Consider the following 14,037-nt stretch of genomic DNA (forward strand, 5'->3'; position numbering starts at 1 on the left):
AGAGTGTCCACTTGGGGCAGAGGGGCTGGGAGGAGGCACATGAATGGCATGGAGGCAGGGCCAGGACGAGACGACTCAGGCACCCGAGAGGAGGAGGGTGGCCCCAAGACCCTTCCTCCCTCCCTCCCTCTCCGTTGGGCCCCACGCATCTGTGAGAGCATCTAGCGCCCCACTGATGCTCTGCATAAACAAGGAAACCACAAGCCTCTCTTGCTTTTGAAGTCCTTTTAATACAGCATGAAAAGGCTCTATTTCTATAGGCAAGCCGTATACAGATTCTCCAGGGATAAGGCACACAACGGAATGCCATCCCGAGGGCAGCCCTTCGGAGAGCTCAGGAGACTTCTCATGCACCCTCCGAGCTGGGCCCACGGGTTCTGTTTGTCTTTTTAGCTGGACACACATGTATTAACAGGTACAGACACGAAAAGGGTCACCCCACGGGAGTGGAGGATGTCAAACAGTGAGGTTGGCAGCAGAGAGCAAGGAGCCTGCTGCCACCAGCCCCCAGGGGACAGCTCGGCCATCTCCCTGAAGGCTGGAACACCTCCCACACTTTGGGGTTAGTTGTTGCACTGGGCTACAATGTAGTGATGTTGGGTTAAATATTCGCTTAGTGTAGATTCAAGTCTATTAGATGTCGGAGGACAGGTGAAGGCTCTGGTTGACAAAGCCAAGTTCAAAGAGCTTGGGGCCCTGGAAGCATGGCTCAGATGGCAAAGATCAAGAGGGGCATGGAGAAGTCCTGCCGCTTCCCTTCCCTCCCTGGGCCCTGCTGATGGGGACCCTTCACCAGGCCAAGGAGGCCAGCCCTGGAGCTGGCTGACCCTGGAGGGCCTAGTCAGTCACATGCCCCTTCTTCCCTCGGCCCACTCCCTGCCCCCCTACAAAATTAATAACTATAATAACAAGATTATAATAAGAAGGTGCGAGAAAGTGGATTACAATGCTGTGTTTGTTATTCTCAGCTGAAGAGGCTCAAAGGGGTCACCATTCCCTTTTTCGCTATGTATCTAGTAATAGCTTCCCTTTAAGAAGGCAATACTTTCCAAAATACACATATGTATAAATACAGGACAGAAACATATTAATAAGTCTAAGCACTTGAATAATATGCTGGCTACTTAATACTGATATTTTCATCCAAGGAAAACAACACAGAATAACAACAATATGGCTTAAAGAACTGCAAAGGTTTTTTTCCTCATCAGAATTATGTACCAACTTCATATAATATTCTATGTAGACAATATTTCCTTCTTAATGTAGTTCAGTTGCATACTTTTTACAGACCAAAGTATAGTAAAAAAAAAAAAAATCAAACCAAAAAAAAAAATTAACCCCAAAAGAGAAAAGTTCTCACCATAAATATTTTCTTGCAGCTCAACAGAAGGTTTGCAAAATACTTCCAGAAATCTTCGTTTGATATTCTATTGTCCTCCTGAAGGCTCTGAAGTTTTGAAAATGCCTCTTTTTTGCTTGTTTTTTTTTTAATCTCAAAAATCAAACAATTATATTTTTCTTTTCTTTTTCTTTTTCTTAAAAAAAGGCCCTCAAATATATACAGACAAAAATCACTGTGAAGATTTTTTGGGAAAAGGTAACAAATTCAGTGTTGTGAGAAAAATTGGTAACCACGCAGAAATTTTAACACCTATGATTTTTTTTTTCAAAATACACAAATAGCATTTTTCTTTAAAAAAAAAAAAGGAATCCTGTGTCAAGTATAACTCAAAATAAATACAACTTCACAAGTAGAACTATTGAATACTTCATATGGGGTAAACACTGATATCTCCCAGCTAGATCACTAGACCTACTAACTGCAAGCGATTGTCCCTTTTGAACGTACTAAAACCACACACTTTCTTGTCCCCTGGGCTCCCAAGCCCTCTGAGCACTTAATTCTCACAGCACCCGGCCTGCACAGTAGTGGCTTTTGCTGACCACAGAGAGCTCCCAAATTCAGCCAGAACTATGCAGAGGGGCTGCCTCCGACAGAGGGCCCAGCCCCCACGGTGGCCAGATGGCAGGGGCAATGGCTGCCAGCTGGATAAGCCCATTGAAAAGGTCACTTTGGGATGACAGCCCATCCCCTGTTGGCCCGTGGAAGGCCCTGGCCTCTGGCAGTCTGGAGTCCAAGTTCTTTTTAGGGTGTGGGTTTCCCCCACCATTGCAGCATAGTTGGCAGGCCCCAGGCATTCTGGAGCCAACATCCCCCTGTGGGGCCAGGTCCCTGGATGGGTTGGGGCCTGGTCCTGGCAGCAGAGAGCACACTGCCCCCCACTGGGAACATTATCATCAGCAGTGCCCTGGAATGACTGACAGCTTCTCCTTGGGGACAGAGAGCCTTGGGCCAGGGCGACTCCAGCTCCTCTTGACACCCTGGAGAAGGCAGGGAACAGCTGGCCAGGGACTCCTCAGTGGCATTTCCAATGGGTGGGGAGGGTGTTCACAGTCACTTGCCAGGCATTGCCCCTGCGAGCAGGAGGGAGGCAGCTTTCAGGCTCAGGTTGGAGCAAACACCCTCTTTTTAAGTGTCAGATGGCATGCCCCCCCCCGAAATCTATCTGCAGCCCCCTGGCTGCAAATACACTCACTCCATCTCCTCAACTCGCACCCTGGACCCCTGGTTAACACTTTACTGTAACTCCTCAGTTGTACAAATCATTTTCATTTGAAAACAAAAGGCGACGAGGCACCAGTTGGGTGCCTTGAGCCGTGGTAAACACTGAATTTCAGGCCCATTTCGTGGTCTGATTTTTTTTTTTTTCCCACAGAGGCATAATGTTGGGGCAAAATCAAGTGACCCAGTCCTGACAATTGGTTCTCTCCCTGTCCCTGGGAGAAAGGAAGGATGATATGACAATAAAAATAGGACTTCTCACTGGGGAGCAGGGAGGAGCGTGATCCCCCTGCATGCCAGGGCAGTGTCTCCCTGACCAACGTGATGAGCCAAGAGGCCTCCCTGCTCTCTCGGGAGGCAGGAAATCATTGTCCTAGGTTTACAGACGAGAGGTTCTGCACCTTGTTCCTGGGTTGCCCCATGTGAGGTGGAGGGGGATTCTTCCCCTTCATTTTTGCAGGGGTGGGGGACAACAGGCAGAGCTGGGTCTGCAGGGCGTGACAGGGGAGCACTGGCATCCCTCAGCTTGATGTCTTAAGTGACCGACTGATGTGTGGTGTAAAGTATGGGACCTGGTGAAATTCTTCACACGCAGCCCTCTGCTCCAGGAGATGGCAGTCAGCCAGGCTGAATTCCAGCACATCGGAACTGAAATGGGCCTCTCTGCTCTCTAGTGTCACTCTCTCACTCAACCAGTGGGGAAACTGAGGCCCAGAGGTGAGAAGTTCTTCCCAAGTTCCATAGTGCATCAGCGGCAGGGCGAGCATTTGAGTCTAGGTCTCAGGCAGCCACATCTGTGTCTTTCCTGCCAGAGTGGCTTCCACGCTCAGCCCTCCAACCTCGACTGAGGATGGACACCCAGTGTGGGTGGGAGGTGAAGGAGAAGGGAAGGGAATGGGGCCGACAAAATCCAAGCAAGTGGGGAAAGTGTGTGGTGCGGGTGGGGGAGGCCATGCCTGATGTGCCCTAGCTCACACCGTGGGACACGGTCCAACATTCACTGCTTCTCCATCCCTGACCTCAGGTCTATGGGTGGGGGGTGCAGCACCCAGGTGCAACGCCTGTGATGTCAGAGGCAGGCAGGTTTGGGGCTCAAAGTGGGCAGGGGGCAGAGATGCCCACTCGCCAGCAGCTGCTAGAACAGGTGTCAGCTCGCCATGACTGCTGACTTAAAAAGGACAAAAATAGGGCTTTCTGAGAGTGGCTTTGCACATGGGGCAAACAGGAAGGTTCTGGGCCGGAGAAGGTGGCCTGGCTAGTCGTGGGGAGACGGTCCCCTGCAGGCTTTGGGATTCACAGTAAATTTAGTGCACTTGTGGCCAATACAAGGCTGCTCACCTGGAAGGGGGTCTCAGAGAGCCTGCAGGGGACCCCAAGGGCTTTGTGGAATCCTGTGCATCAATCTCTGCTCAGCCCCGTCTCCTCCACACAGACCCCAGGCCCACCTGTAGAGAGTCCCAGAGACCTGGCCTTCTGTGGGGCAGCTACGTCAGTAACACCATTTCAACACACATGAGGCAAGAACCAAAGCCCCCCCATGCCCACACCCGCAGGTCTTCGAGAACTCCCCCACACGCGGAGACACGCAGCAACACGGAGGAACAGAGGGGAGGTGGCGTCTTCTCTGGCTGGCAGGAGGGTGGTGGGCAAGGCGGTGGGGTCCGGTCATTGCACTCGGCGGCAGTAGTAACCCAGCACTTTGCACTTCTCACACAGGTGCTGGGGGTGCTCCTTGCTCTGGTCGGACACATCCAGGCCATCGGGCTTCTCCAGGGGTCTCTGCAGAGAGGAAGGAGGACGAGGGTCCAGTGGGGGAGGGGAAGGGGCCGCGAGAAAGACAGAAACACAGAGTGAAGGAGGAAGAGAGAGGCAGAGAGAGACAGGCAGGAGGAGTGAGACGGATACACAGGGAGGGCCCGGAAAGAGTGTGTTGCAGTCACAGAGGTTGTTCTACGAGGCACCAGGGCCCTTCCTGCCTCTCGCTGTCCCCAGAGGCGCAAGCTGAGGTGTTGGACTGGGGCCAGGGCTGTCGGACGGGGTCCTGTACCCACAGCCCGGACCTGGATGCCACTGCTCTCCCCCAGCACGCTCTGAGCAGCCACCACCTGAAGCTCACAAAAGCCCGGGACAAAAGCAGGATAGGTGCACAGATATTACCCAGACAAGGAAACCAAGGCCCAGGACAAGCCTACACCTTCTAACACCCAGCACCCAGTGCTTCTTCCCCAGCTACTGTCACCCCCACGCCTGCTATGTGGCCTCAGGATTCACGGAGAATTTAACCTGGACATGGTCATAGTGCTTCAGGCTTGGGGGAAGCAAGCCGTCAGTTACATGAGAGGTCGGCAGACAGTGCTCTGATTCCCCCTCATCCCAGGGCCAGGCTACATGAGTGGAACCTTACTGTTTCCTAACAGTGAAACTGAGGCCCAGAGCAGGAGGGAGACTTGCCAGACCCATGACGCTGCTCACTCACTGTGCGACCTCAGAGAGCCTTAGTTTCCACATCTGTAAAGTGGGCCATCATCACACCTTGTTTGCAGGGCATTGGTAGGATTCGGATGTCTGGATATTTGTAAACTGAGCAATGTTGGGCACATACGAGCACATTTCTGTTACAAGGGGAGCTTTCCTGCTCCCTTTTTTCCCCCTCCCTTCCTGGCTCTCAAAAGCCAGCAAAAACTTGTCTCCCTGGAAAATTTATGGATGCTATTAGGCACACTTCTTTGGCACAGCCCCAGCACAGGACCCCTGACTGCAGAAGGGTCCCCTGCACGGACTGGGGGTGGGGGACTCAGAGGAAGCTGGTCAGGGCCAGCTGGCAGACACATGCTGAGGAGAGGGGACAAGAGCTGCAGGCTGGTGTGGGGCAGGGAGCCTCAGTGCCAGTGACCATGACCCAGGATGGTCCTGGAAGAAAGCTGAGGGTGAGCGCTGCCCCCCTGGCTAGACTGCAAGGTGCTCAAAAGTAGCATCCTGGCATTTCTGCCCCATGACAGGGTGCCTGAACTCAAGGTGACACTCAGAGAACTTTGGGGGTATAGGAGATGAACACAGGGCCTGTGGGAGACAGAGTTTTGAACCAGGGGTCATAAAGCCCATCCCTGTGCTTCCAGGCACAAAGGCACAAAGGGATGGACTAGACAAAGGACAGGAGCCTTGGCCTTGCCTCAAGGGGCTTGCAGATGGCTCCTGTTCCTGGCCAGGGCACAGGAGACAGTCTGCTTGGCTCCACGTCAGACCTGGGCTGGAACACCACCTCTGCTACCTATGAACTAAGTAACGTTGGGTAAGCCACCTGACCTTTGACCCTCCATTTCCCCATGTGTAAAAGGGTATATTGATAACACTTTTCTCAGGAGATTGCTGTTCCAACTCAATGAAGATCAGGAATAGAAAAAGCATAGCATACAGAAACTTTTAATTATCATCGTCATTATTATTATTATTAATGGAAGGGAGACACCAACCGTAGGGGGGGACTAAAGGTTGAAGCCAGGATCCCAAGCTGGACGGCCTCGGAAGGTCACATGCTCTGCTCCCCCAGATGTCTTCATGGACACCTACAACCTCCCTGGGCAGGGCCTGCAAGCCACCAGGGCGGGGGCTCCCTGCAATTCAGCTGAGCTTGCTGGCTCAGCTCATTGTCTGAGCTGTAAGAAGGGCTTCCCCATCTCGAGCTGACATCTGGGTCCCTGTACCCTCATCCCAGGGATTCCTGCCACACAGGGGCCACATAGACTCTCAGCTCGGCACCCACAGGTCTGACGTAGGTAGTTCTGAAGTCTGCCCTCCTCTGACCAAATCCAGCCTGGTTTCCATTCCTCTCCCCAACTCTTCATGCTGGTCAGGGACCCTGAGCTGTCTTCCCGATGGGACCAGAGAGGCCAGAGTAAGCAGCCCTGACACCCACTTGCTCCTCATGGTTTACACTTTGCAAAGTGCTGCCACATAAATCACACCACCTAATCTCACACCCGTCGTGTGTGTGTGTGTGTGTGTGTGTGTGTGTGTGTGTGTGCATAATATTCCTGAGGCTCCAAGACATTAAGGGTCTTGCCTAGGGCCTGCAGCTTCATCTGAGGGCTGGTAGGCAAGACCTTTCTCTTCTAGAACCTCAACTTGCCCTTCTGTAACCCGGGTAGGAGATTAATAACGCTTGCTGTATGTGTCATAGAGAAGTAAATGAGATGATTCTTAAACCATAAAAAGCACTGCAAGATTTATCATTGCTGTGTGACCCTTAGAAAGTCACTTACCCTCTCTGTGCTTCAATGTTCTCCTCTAATAAGAGTACCTACTTAATAGGGTTGTTGTGAAGAGTAAGTAAGTCCCTACCTGCAAAGTTGTTAGGACAGTGCCTGGCCCTAAAGAGCAAGTGTTGGCAAGTTTTAATACTATATATTATTACTATTAGTATTATGTAGGGCTGGCGGCAGGCTGGGAGCAGGGGTACCAGCTGAGTCCCTGTGGGAATGCTCCTGCAACGCCCTCTCCATCCAGTCCTTGGCCTTGACCCTATCAGTGCCTCTTCCCCCCGGGGGTCCTGGCTCAGCCCTGCCCACCACTGGGTGCAGGAGCTGGGGGAAACTGTCAAGACTACTCACCTCCCCTCCCCTCCCCCCCTTCCTGTCCTATTCCCTGCCCCTCCCTGCCCCTCTGTGGAGAGAAAACAAGCAGCAGCTGGGGTTGATCACCCCAGGGCCATCCCCACCCCTGCAGTGAGGCAAAGCCTATTAGTGTTTTCTTGGGGGGGGGGCAGGGCCGGCAGGGGGGGCCTCAGCTGGAACCTGACGGGAAACAGATGTGGCAGGGGAGGGAGGAGAGGGGAAGTGGAGGGTTCTCAGGAGATGGCTGCCACAGAGGTCAGAGCTTAGGGGGAAGGAGAAATAAAGCAGCCCCTCTCCACCTGGGGGGTGGGGGGACTCCAAGCCCCTCCTCTCAGCTCTTCAAAAGCTCCTGACACCACCCCCTCAGCCCTCTGCCCAGTTTGCAGCCTCCCTGAGGGAGAAGACCCCTGGAGAGGCAACTGGGGGGCTGGGTGGTGGGAGCCCTGGGTCCTAGGCCCCCTGGACACTGGCTGGCTGAGTGACCTTGCTCAAGTTCCATAGCCTCTCTGGGCCTCAGTTTCCCTGCTGTACACAGTAAGTGCTAAGCAAAAAAGGGCTGAAACACTAGGAGCAGAAAAAGCAGAGCCACATGCTGTTGGAAGAGCCTTCCAGATTAGGCCCAGGAGATTCTGATCCTGAGTATGGAGATGGGGGAAGGGTGGTCAGGGAGGCTGCTCTTGGACAGAGCTTGGCGGGATAAAGATGAGGAAGTAGGTGAGGCCATGGAGTTACAAGCCAGGAGTGGGCCTGGCATCGTGGAAGGGGTGCCGGGGCTAGATAGGGGCAGGGACCTAGGAGGCTGGAGCCACTGCAGGAAGTTGGGTCTCACCAGCCTCAGGTGCACAGGCCAGGCCTCTCTGCTTAAGTCCCAGAGGGTGTGACAGTTGTAAGGACTGAGCCTCCCAGACCTCCAGCACAGACCCAAGCACCCATCCTCGGAGCCCCTGCAGGAACAGGTCCATTCCAAACTCCCCTGCTCAGACAGCCCCTGTGACTGTCCTCCCTGCTTCCGTTCTCCCACCTAGGCCACTCATTGGCCCCATCCAGGCTCCACATTCCCTCCAGCCCCAAATTTGATCCTTCTTCACGAGTCCTAGGTTCTCTACTGACCTTGGGTAAGTCACTTACACCCCTTGCCTCAGTTTCTTCCTCTATCAAATGCGGAAACAATAGAGCTGACCCAATGGGGTGGCAGAGAGGACGAAGGTATAAAGTACTCAGACTGCTCACTGCTGTCATAATTTCCCCATTCCTGCCCTCTGGTCACTGAGATCCACCTGTGGCCCATCTCCTCTCTCCTGCGCTGGGAACATGGTACAGTATATCCAGTTCATGGGTGGCAGGCCTGGGACACACACTGAGGCCTGCCTGCCTCAGGGCCAGGCTCCTGACACTTCAATCGACCATCTCCACAGACGTGCAAGTTCAACTGCAGGGCACCACTTTCACTTGGGGACCCTAGAGAGGCTCTGTGGCTTCTCACGAGTCCTAGGTTCTCAGGACCCTGCTTTCCCTCCCTGTGAAATGGGGATGAACAGATCATGCAAGGGGAGGGCAAAGCACACATGACGGGTGTGCAGGGGCTCAGCAAACGGACCTGGAGGGTGACCACACCTGCGATTTGGGCCAGGATTTCTCTGAATGCTAGTGGCTAAGCCTGCCTGCTTCAATCCTCTCTTCAGTTAGAGAGGAAGCTCCTGGAAGGCCTGGCAGCCCCCTGACCTTCACCTTCCTTCAGTGCCTGCACAGACCTGGCGAGACCTCTCAAAAAAGTGTGTCCAGTGAGGGGAAGAATGAACCCTCTGAACAACACTGACCATGTCCGAAGGCCCCTGGGAAAGCAGAATTCAACCCAAACGGTGAACGTTCTGAGACATGGTGGGGAGATATTTCTGGGCCGGGGTCCAGACCTTCTCAGGAATGGCCAGGAAGACTTGAGGACCCAGGATGCGTCTCCTGTAGACTGCCCACGCTGATCCCATCCCCGGAAACGCCCCTAGAACACTATATCCCTGTCCTGCGCCCTGTGCCCTCCCACCTGTTGTGTCACCAGGCCTGTCTTGGCACTCAGGGCCTCGGTCTCTCCCTCAGTGCCGTTCGGGTGTGGGCCTGACCTTCATCCATTGGGCCACTGTGGCCAGTTTTCAGTCTGTCTGCTTGCGGGGACAGTGAGGGTTGTGGGAACCCTGAAAACCTTTGGTGGTGGGGTGTGAGGGATAGAGAGCCTGCAAACAGAGGGAATGGAGGCCGGCACAAGGGTCATAAAATCAGAGAATGTTTCAACCACATGAGTCCTCTCCTCACGGAGTGTTCCCAGTCGCTTCTAGGAGAGAGACCAAATTCTCTGCCAAGGCCTCGAACCGCCAGCTGGATGGATACAGCTGGCCCCTCACGCTGCACTCTGCTTCACCCCTCAGCTCCTCCCAAGCTCTGTGCCCACCCTGTCCCCTACTTTGCATGTGCTGTTCCCTCACCAACAGTGCCCCCTCCTCTCTGCCACTCCCACCCAGCCCCTTTGTCTACGACCCTCCATGCCCCATCAGGGCTCAGCCTGACACCACTGCCTCCCTGCCACCCCTCTGCCTCCCTTTCCCTCAGGCCTCCTGTGGCCCCTGCTGCTGCCCTTCTTCTTGGTGACTCAGCTCACACAGGGGACTCCTCAGTGCCCCGACTACCTCATCATGTGATCTTCTCTCCTACCACCCCCTGGGCCAGCTCCTGGACTCGGCGCTCTTCAGAAACTCCTCTCTGTCCAGCTCACTGGCTCCCCGACCTCCATCCAGTGCTGGCCCCAGCTGGCCATCAGGGCCCCTCTGGCTTCCCTTTCCGCCATCTAAGCTGTCACCTCAGGATCATGCATTATCACACGTCTCCAAATATGCCCAATGCTTCCACCTTCTTCCCTCTGAAACACTCTCCCAGCAAACACTGTCTCTGCCCCATTCACCGTCTCCTGCCCACAACTGCCCAGTGAACTCCAAGGGAGCGAGTCCCAGAACTGGGCTGATGGCTCTGGGTACAGTTAGGATTCAAACCTCCCCTGCGGATGCTGCTTGGTAGTCGCAAGTTTCCTCCGGCAGGCCCGCTTCCTCGCTGGCTTGCTTACTCGTCCTTCCTAGGCGTGCCACTCTGCCTTCATCCTCGCTCTTAGCTGAAAACCTCATGTCCCATTTCACTGAGAAAACAAGCTTTCTTCGAAGCGACATTCCTCTTCTCTGCACCATCAAACCCACCAACCTCCCTAATTACCTCTACCTCTCTCCCTCCTGTGCCGATGATAAGGTGTCCCTCTTGTCCTTGTATCATCAGCCTTTTGTTTTCTTCTGGATCATTCTCATTTGCCTGTACTATGAGTGTTCCAGGCTGTCCCATCTCCATAACACCCATCCCAAGGGTCCCTTTTCGACTCCAGCTACTGTCCCATTTCTCTGCTTCTCTCCACAGTAAGAGGGTGGACAAAGAAGGGATTCCCTCTGCATGCTTGCCCAAGAAGCCGCCTCCATCCTGGCTCCACACACACGACCCTGCCAACAGGTCTGCTGTGAACTGCCATCTCCATTCTGCCTGCATGGCATTGGCTTGAGTGGTTCAAACTTTGGTTGCAGTTCAGCAAATTCTCAGATAAAAGGGATGCCCCATAAAGCTTGAGGACCACCTCCTCATGGCCACTTTTTCATGGTCATTATACCTGACATCTTAGCACGGATCACCACCTGTCCCCTTGAACAGTGCTCCTCCTGACCTCCAGGACTCCACGCTCCTGGTTCTCCTTCTCCCTGCTGGGCCCTTCTCCTCCATCTGACCCCCAAAAGCTGGGATCACAACACGTGGCCTGGGGAATCCCTTCTCTGCTCTGCCCACATTCTGCAGGAAATCTCATCCACTCCCTAAATACCTTTAGGTCAATGGTACCGAGTTATGGAGGAGCCATTGTGACTTCTCATCTGAGCTTCATCCAATGACCTTCTTGACATCTCGACTTGGATTTTCAGAAACATCTCAAACATGACCTGTATCAGAGGACTCTTGCTTTTACCTGGGGCGTCTATGTCCTATCCCGCCCCACCCCCAGCCCAGGCTGCCCACCTCAGTAATGGTCACCCCCACCCACTCAGGTGCTCACGCCAAAGTGTGATTGTTCTGAATTCCTGCCTCTCCCTCACCTTCCACATCCAATCTGGTGACACTTTGTGTTGAACCCAGGGCCAGAGCCACCTCCTTAGTTCAGACCTCTTCCGGCTCACACCAGACTATGGCCACAGTTTTTCCCCTTTCAATCTCCTAGGCCCCCTTCCTGCTCCCTAAACTAATCTTTACACACTTGTTCAGGGATTTCCCCTCATGGCCCCCAACCCGTCCAGCTCCCCGACCCTTTCGTTCTACCCTCCTGCTCTTTCACTGAGCACCCCAAGTCCTTACAGCCTCAGGACATTTGTACCTGCTGTCCCCTCCCTCTTCCTAGGATGCCTGCCCCCACTTGTGACTTCCTCCCCTCCTACAGGTCCCAATAAATGTCACCTCCTCCTTGCAGCCTGCAGGGAGTAGGTCCTCCCTGGGACGAGGGGCACCACCAAGGCCGGCTCATGGGTACGTTGGCCACCAGCCCTGTGCCCAGTGCCTGACACGCAGTAGCTGCCCCGATTATACATGAGGCCACTGGATGAATAAATACACGAAACGCACATTTTCTACAGCATCATGTTGCCCTCACATCCGTTTGTCTCACAACAGCACCCCAGTGCTTTAGTTTCAAAATTCATCTGGGGTCTGCAGTCTCAGGGTCTAAGGACAGCTGCCCCTTTATCCTCCTTCCCGTCCTGGGGCAACGGGCACTCTCTCACCTCCATTTCAGAAGAGACAAGGAAAGAAAGGGCTAGTTAGGAGGGATCTGGCCTCATCCTTGTTGTAAGAAGGAGTAAACTGAGGCCTAATGGGACAAAGCCACCCTCTGTGGCCCTTCAGAGAACACCCAGCCCCACAGCGCTGCCCTGCCCGCCTGCCCAGCCTCACCAGCTCACCTGCTTGTGCGGGTACACATTGATGTGGCACTTGATGCATTCCTGCCCCATGTTGGCCCAGGAGTTCCCGCTCATCCATTTTCTCTTGCACTTGGGACACTTGTACTCACCGAAGCAGCGCTTTTTGCCCTGGTACGGGGTCAGACCCTCTCCTTTGGGTCGTGCCTAGAGAATAAGAAGCAAACACAGAGGGTTAGGGTCCACCAGGCCAAACTACTGGCCCCACAGGGGCCCCACGGTGTCCCTCCTCAGCCTTCATAACCTATGTCCCCATGCACAGGTGCCTCCGTCCCCATTCCAGAGAACACCAGGGTCACCCCAGGGCGCACATGGGAATCCAAGGCTGGGAGACCCACACGGGGAACAGAGAAAAGAGGAGGTGGAGGGAGTGCTCATCTTTTTCAGATTTAAGGGAGCAAATTACCTGATGGTGGCTAGGAATTACTTCTTTAACTCAGACATTATAAAGAGGCAGCCGGTGGTCGCATGGACCTACACACAGGTGGCTCTTTGGCCCACAGGGTGGTATGGTTTAAACGGTTATTGAAAAGGCAACACAGGTACTGTACAACCTGGCACGTATGCAGTGAAGGTGGTCTCCCCTCACCTCTGCTCCCAGCCACCCGCTCCCCTACCTGGAGGTAATCTTAAATTCCTTTATGTATACCAGCCCTAAAACGGGCTCTGTATTTACAAACGTATGCAACACACACATATGTACATGCATTCTTTCTTTTCCCTCACTCATATGGGAACAGATTACACATTTGGTTCTGAATCTTTCTTTTCTTAACTTAATAATGTATCTTCGACATACAAGTACTATTATTACAAGACATATAAAACACCCTTTTCCCACATCAATACAAACAGAGCTACTGTAATCTGTTTCATAGTTCACAGTATTCACAACCATGCAAGTTCCAGTGTCTGCCAGTCACTATTACAGAGGATCTGGGTGGTTTCCACTATTACAAATAATGCTCCAATAATTGTGTGTGTGTGTGCACGCGCGCGTGTGTGTGTTTGCACATGTGAGAGTACATTTGTGGAATAAATTCCTAGAAATGAAATCGGTACGTGCACTTTTAATTTTTAAAGATATTGGCAAATTGTCACAGCCCTTCCCCCCACGGCAGGTATACCAACCTAACACCCCGTAGCCTCACCAAGTTTTCATCATTGCCAATCTAAGAGGTGGAAAATTCTCACAGTAGCTTTGACTTATATGTCTGTTAGTATGAGCAAGAAAGAAGTTTCCTGCACATTTAAGAACCATATGTGTTTCCTTTACGAACTGTTAGTTCAAATCCTTTGTGATTTTTTTTTTCCTGCTGGGGTTTCGTATTTTTCTTGTTGATTTATAACTGTACTTTATATATTAAAGAAACTAGCTTTCTCCGACATGGTCTTTTGTAAAATAGATTTATTGAAATATGATTCTACATTTCACCCAGTTAAGGTGTACAATTCAATGGTTTTTATTATATTCAGTTATACAACCATCATCACTACAATCTAATTTTAGAACATTTTTATCACCTCCCAAAAGAAACCCTGTACCCACTGACAGTCATTCCTCATCCTACGTCCCACCTCCTCACCCCACTCGGGCCTAGGCAACCACTAGTCTACTCTCTGTCTCTATAGATTTCCCTCAAGGTATTTCACGTAGTGGAATCATGCAATAATTGTCTTTTTGTGTCTTACTTCTTTCACTTAGTGTAATGTTTTTAAGGTTCATTCATATTGTAGCACGTATCAGTATGTTTTTGTTGCTGAA

General features: G+C 52.6%; 1 protein-coding gene across 1 annotated transcript in view; it reads right to left on the reverse strand.

The window, feature by feature from the left end:
* Positions 1-210: 210 nt before the first annotated feature.
* Positions 211-14,037, reverse strand: part of ZCCHC24 (zinc finger CCHC-type containing 24) — a 62,371-nt gene continuing 48,544 nt past the window's right edge. Inside the window, exons 3-4 of the mRNA XM_033130524.1 lie at positions 12,255-12,419; positions 211-4,405 (exon numbers count right to left, since the gene is read on the reverse strand). Coding sequence (XP_032986415.1) covers positions 4,292-4,405; positions 12,255-12,419 — 279 coding nt within the window. The 3' untranslated portion in view covers positions 211-4,291. The remainder of the gene's footprint in view (positions 4,406-12,254; positions 12,420-14,037) is intronic.

Source organism: Rhinolophus ferrumequinum, chromosome 16 (genome assembly GCF_004115265.2).
Source record: "Rhinolophus ferrumequinum isolate MPI-CBG mRhiFer1 chromosome 16, mRhiFer1_v1.p, whole genome shotgun sequence".
Classification (NCBI taxonomy): domain Eukaryota; kingdom Metazoa; phylum Chordata; class Mammalia; order Chiroptera; family Rhinolophidae; genus Rhinolophus; species Rhinolophus ferrumequinum.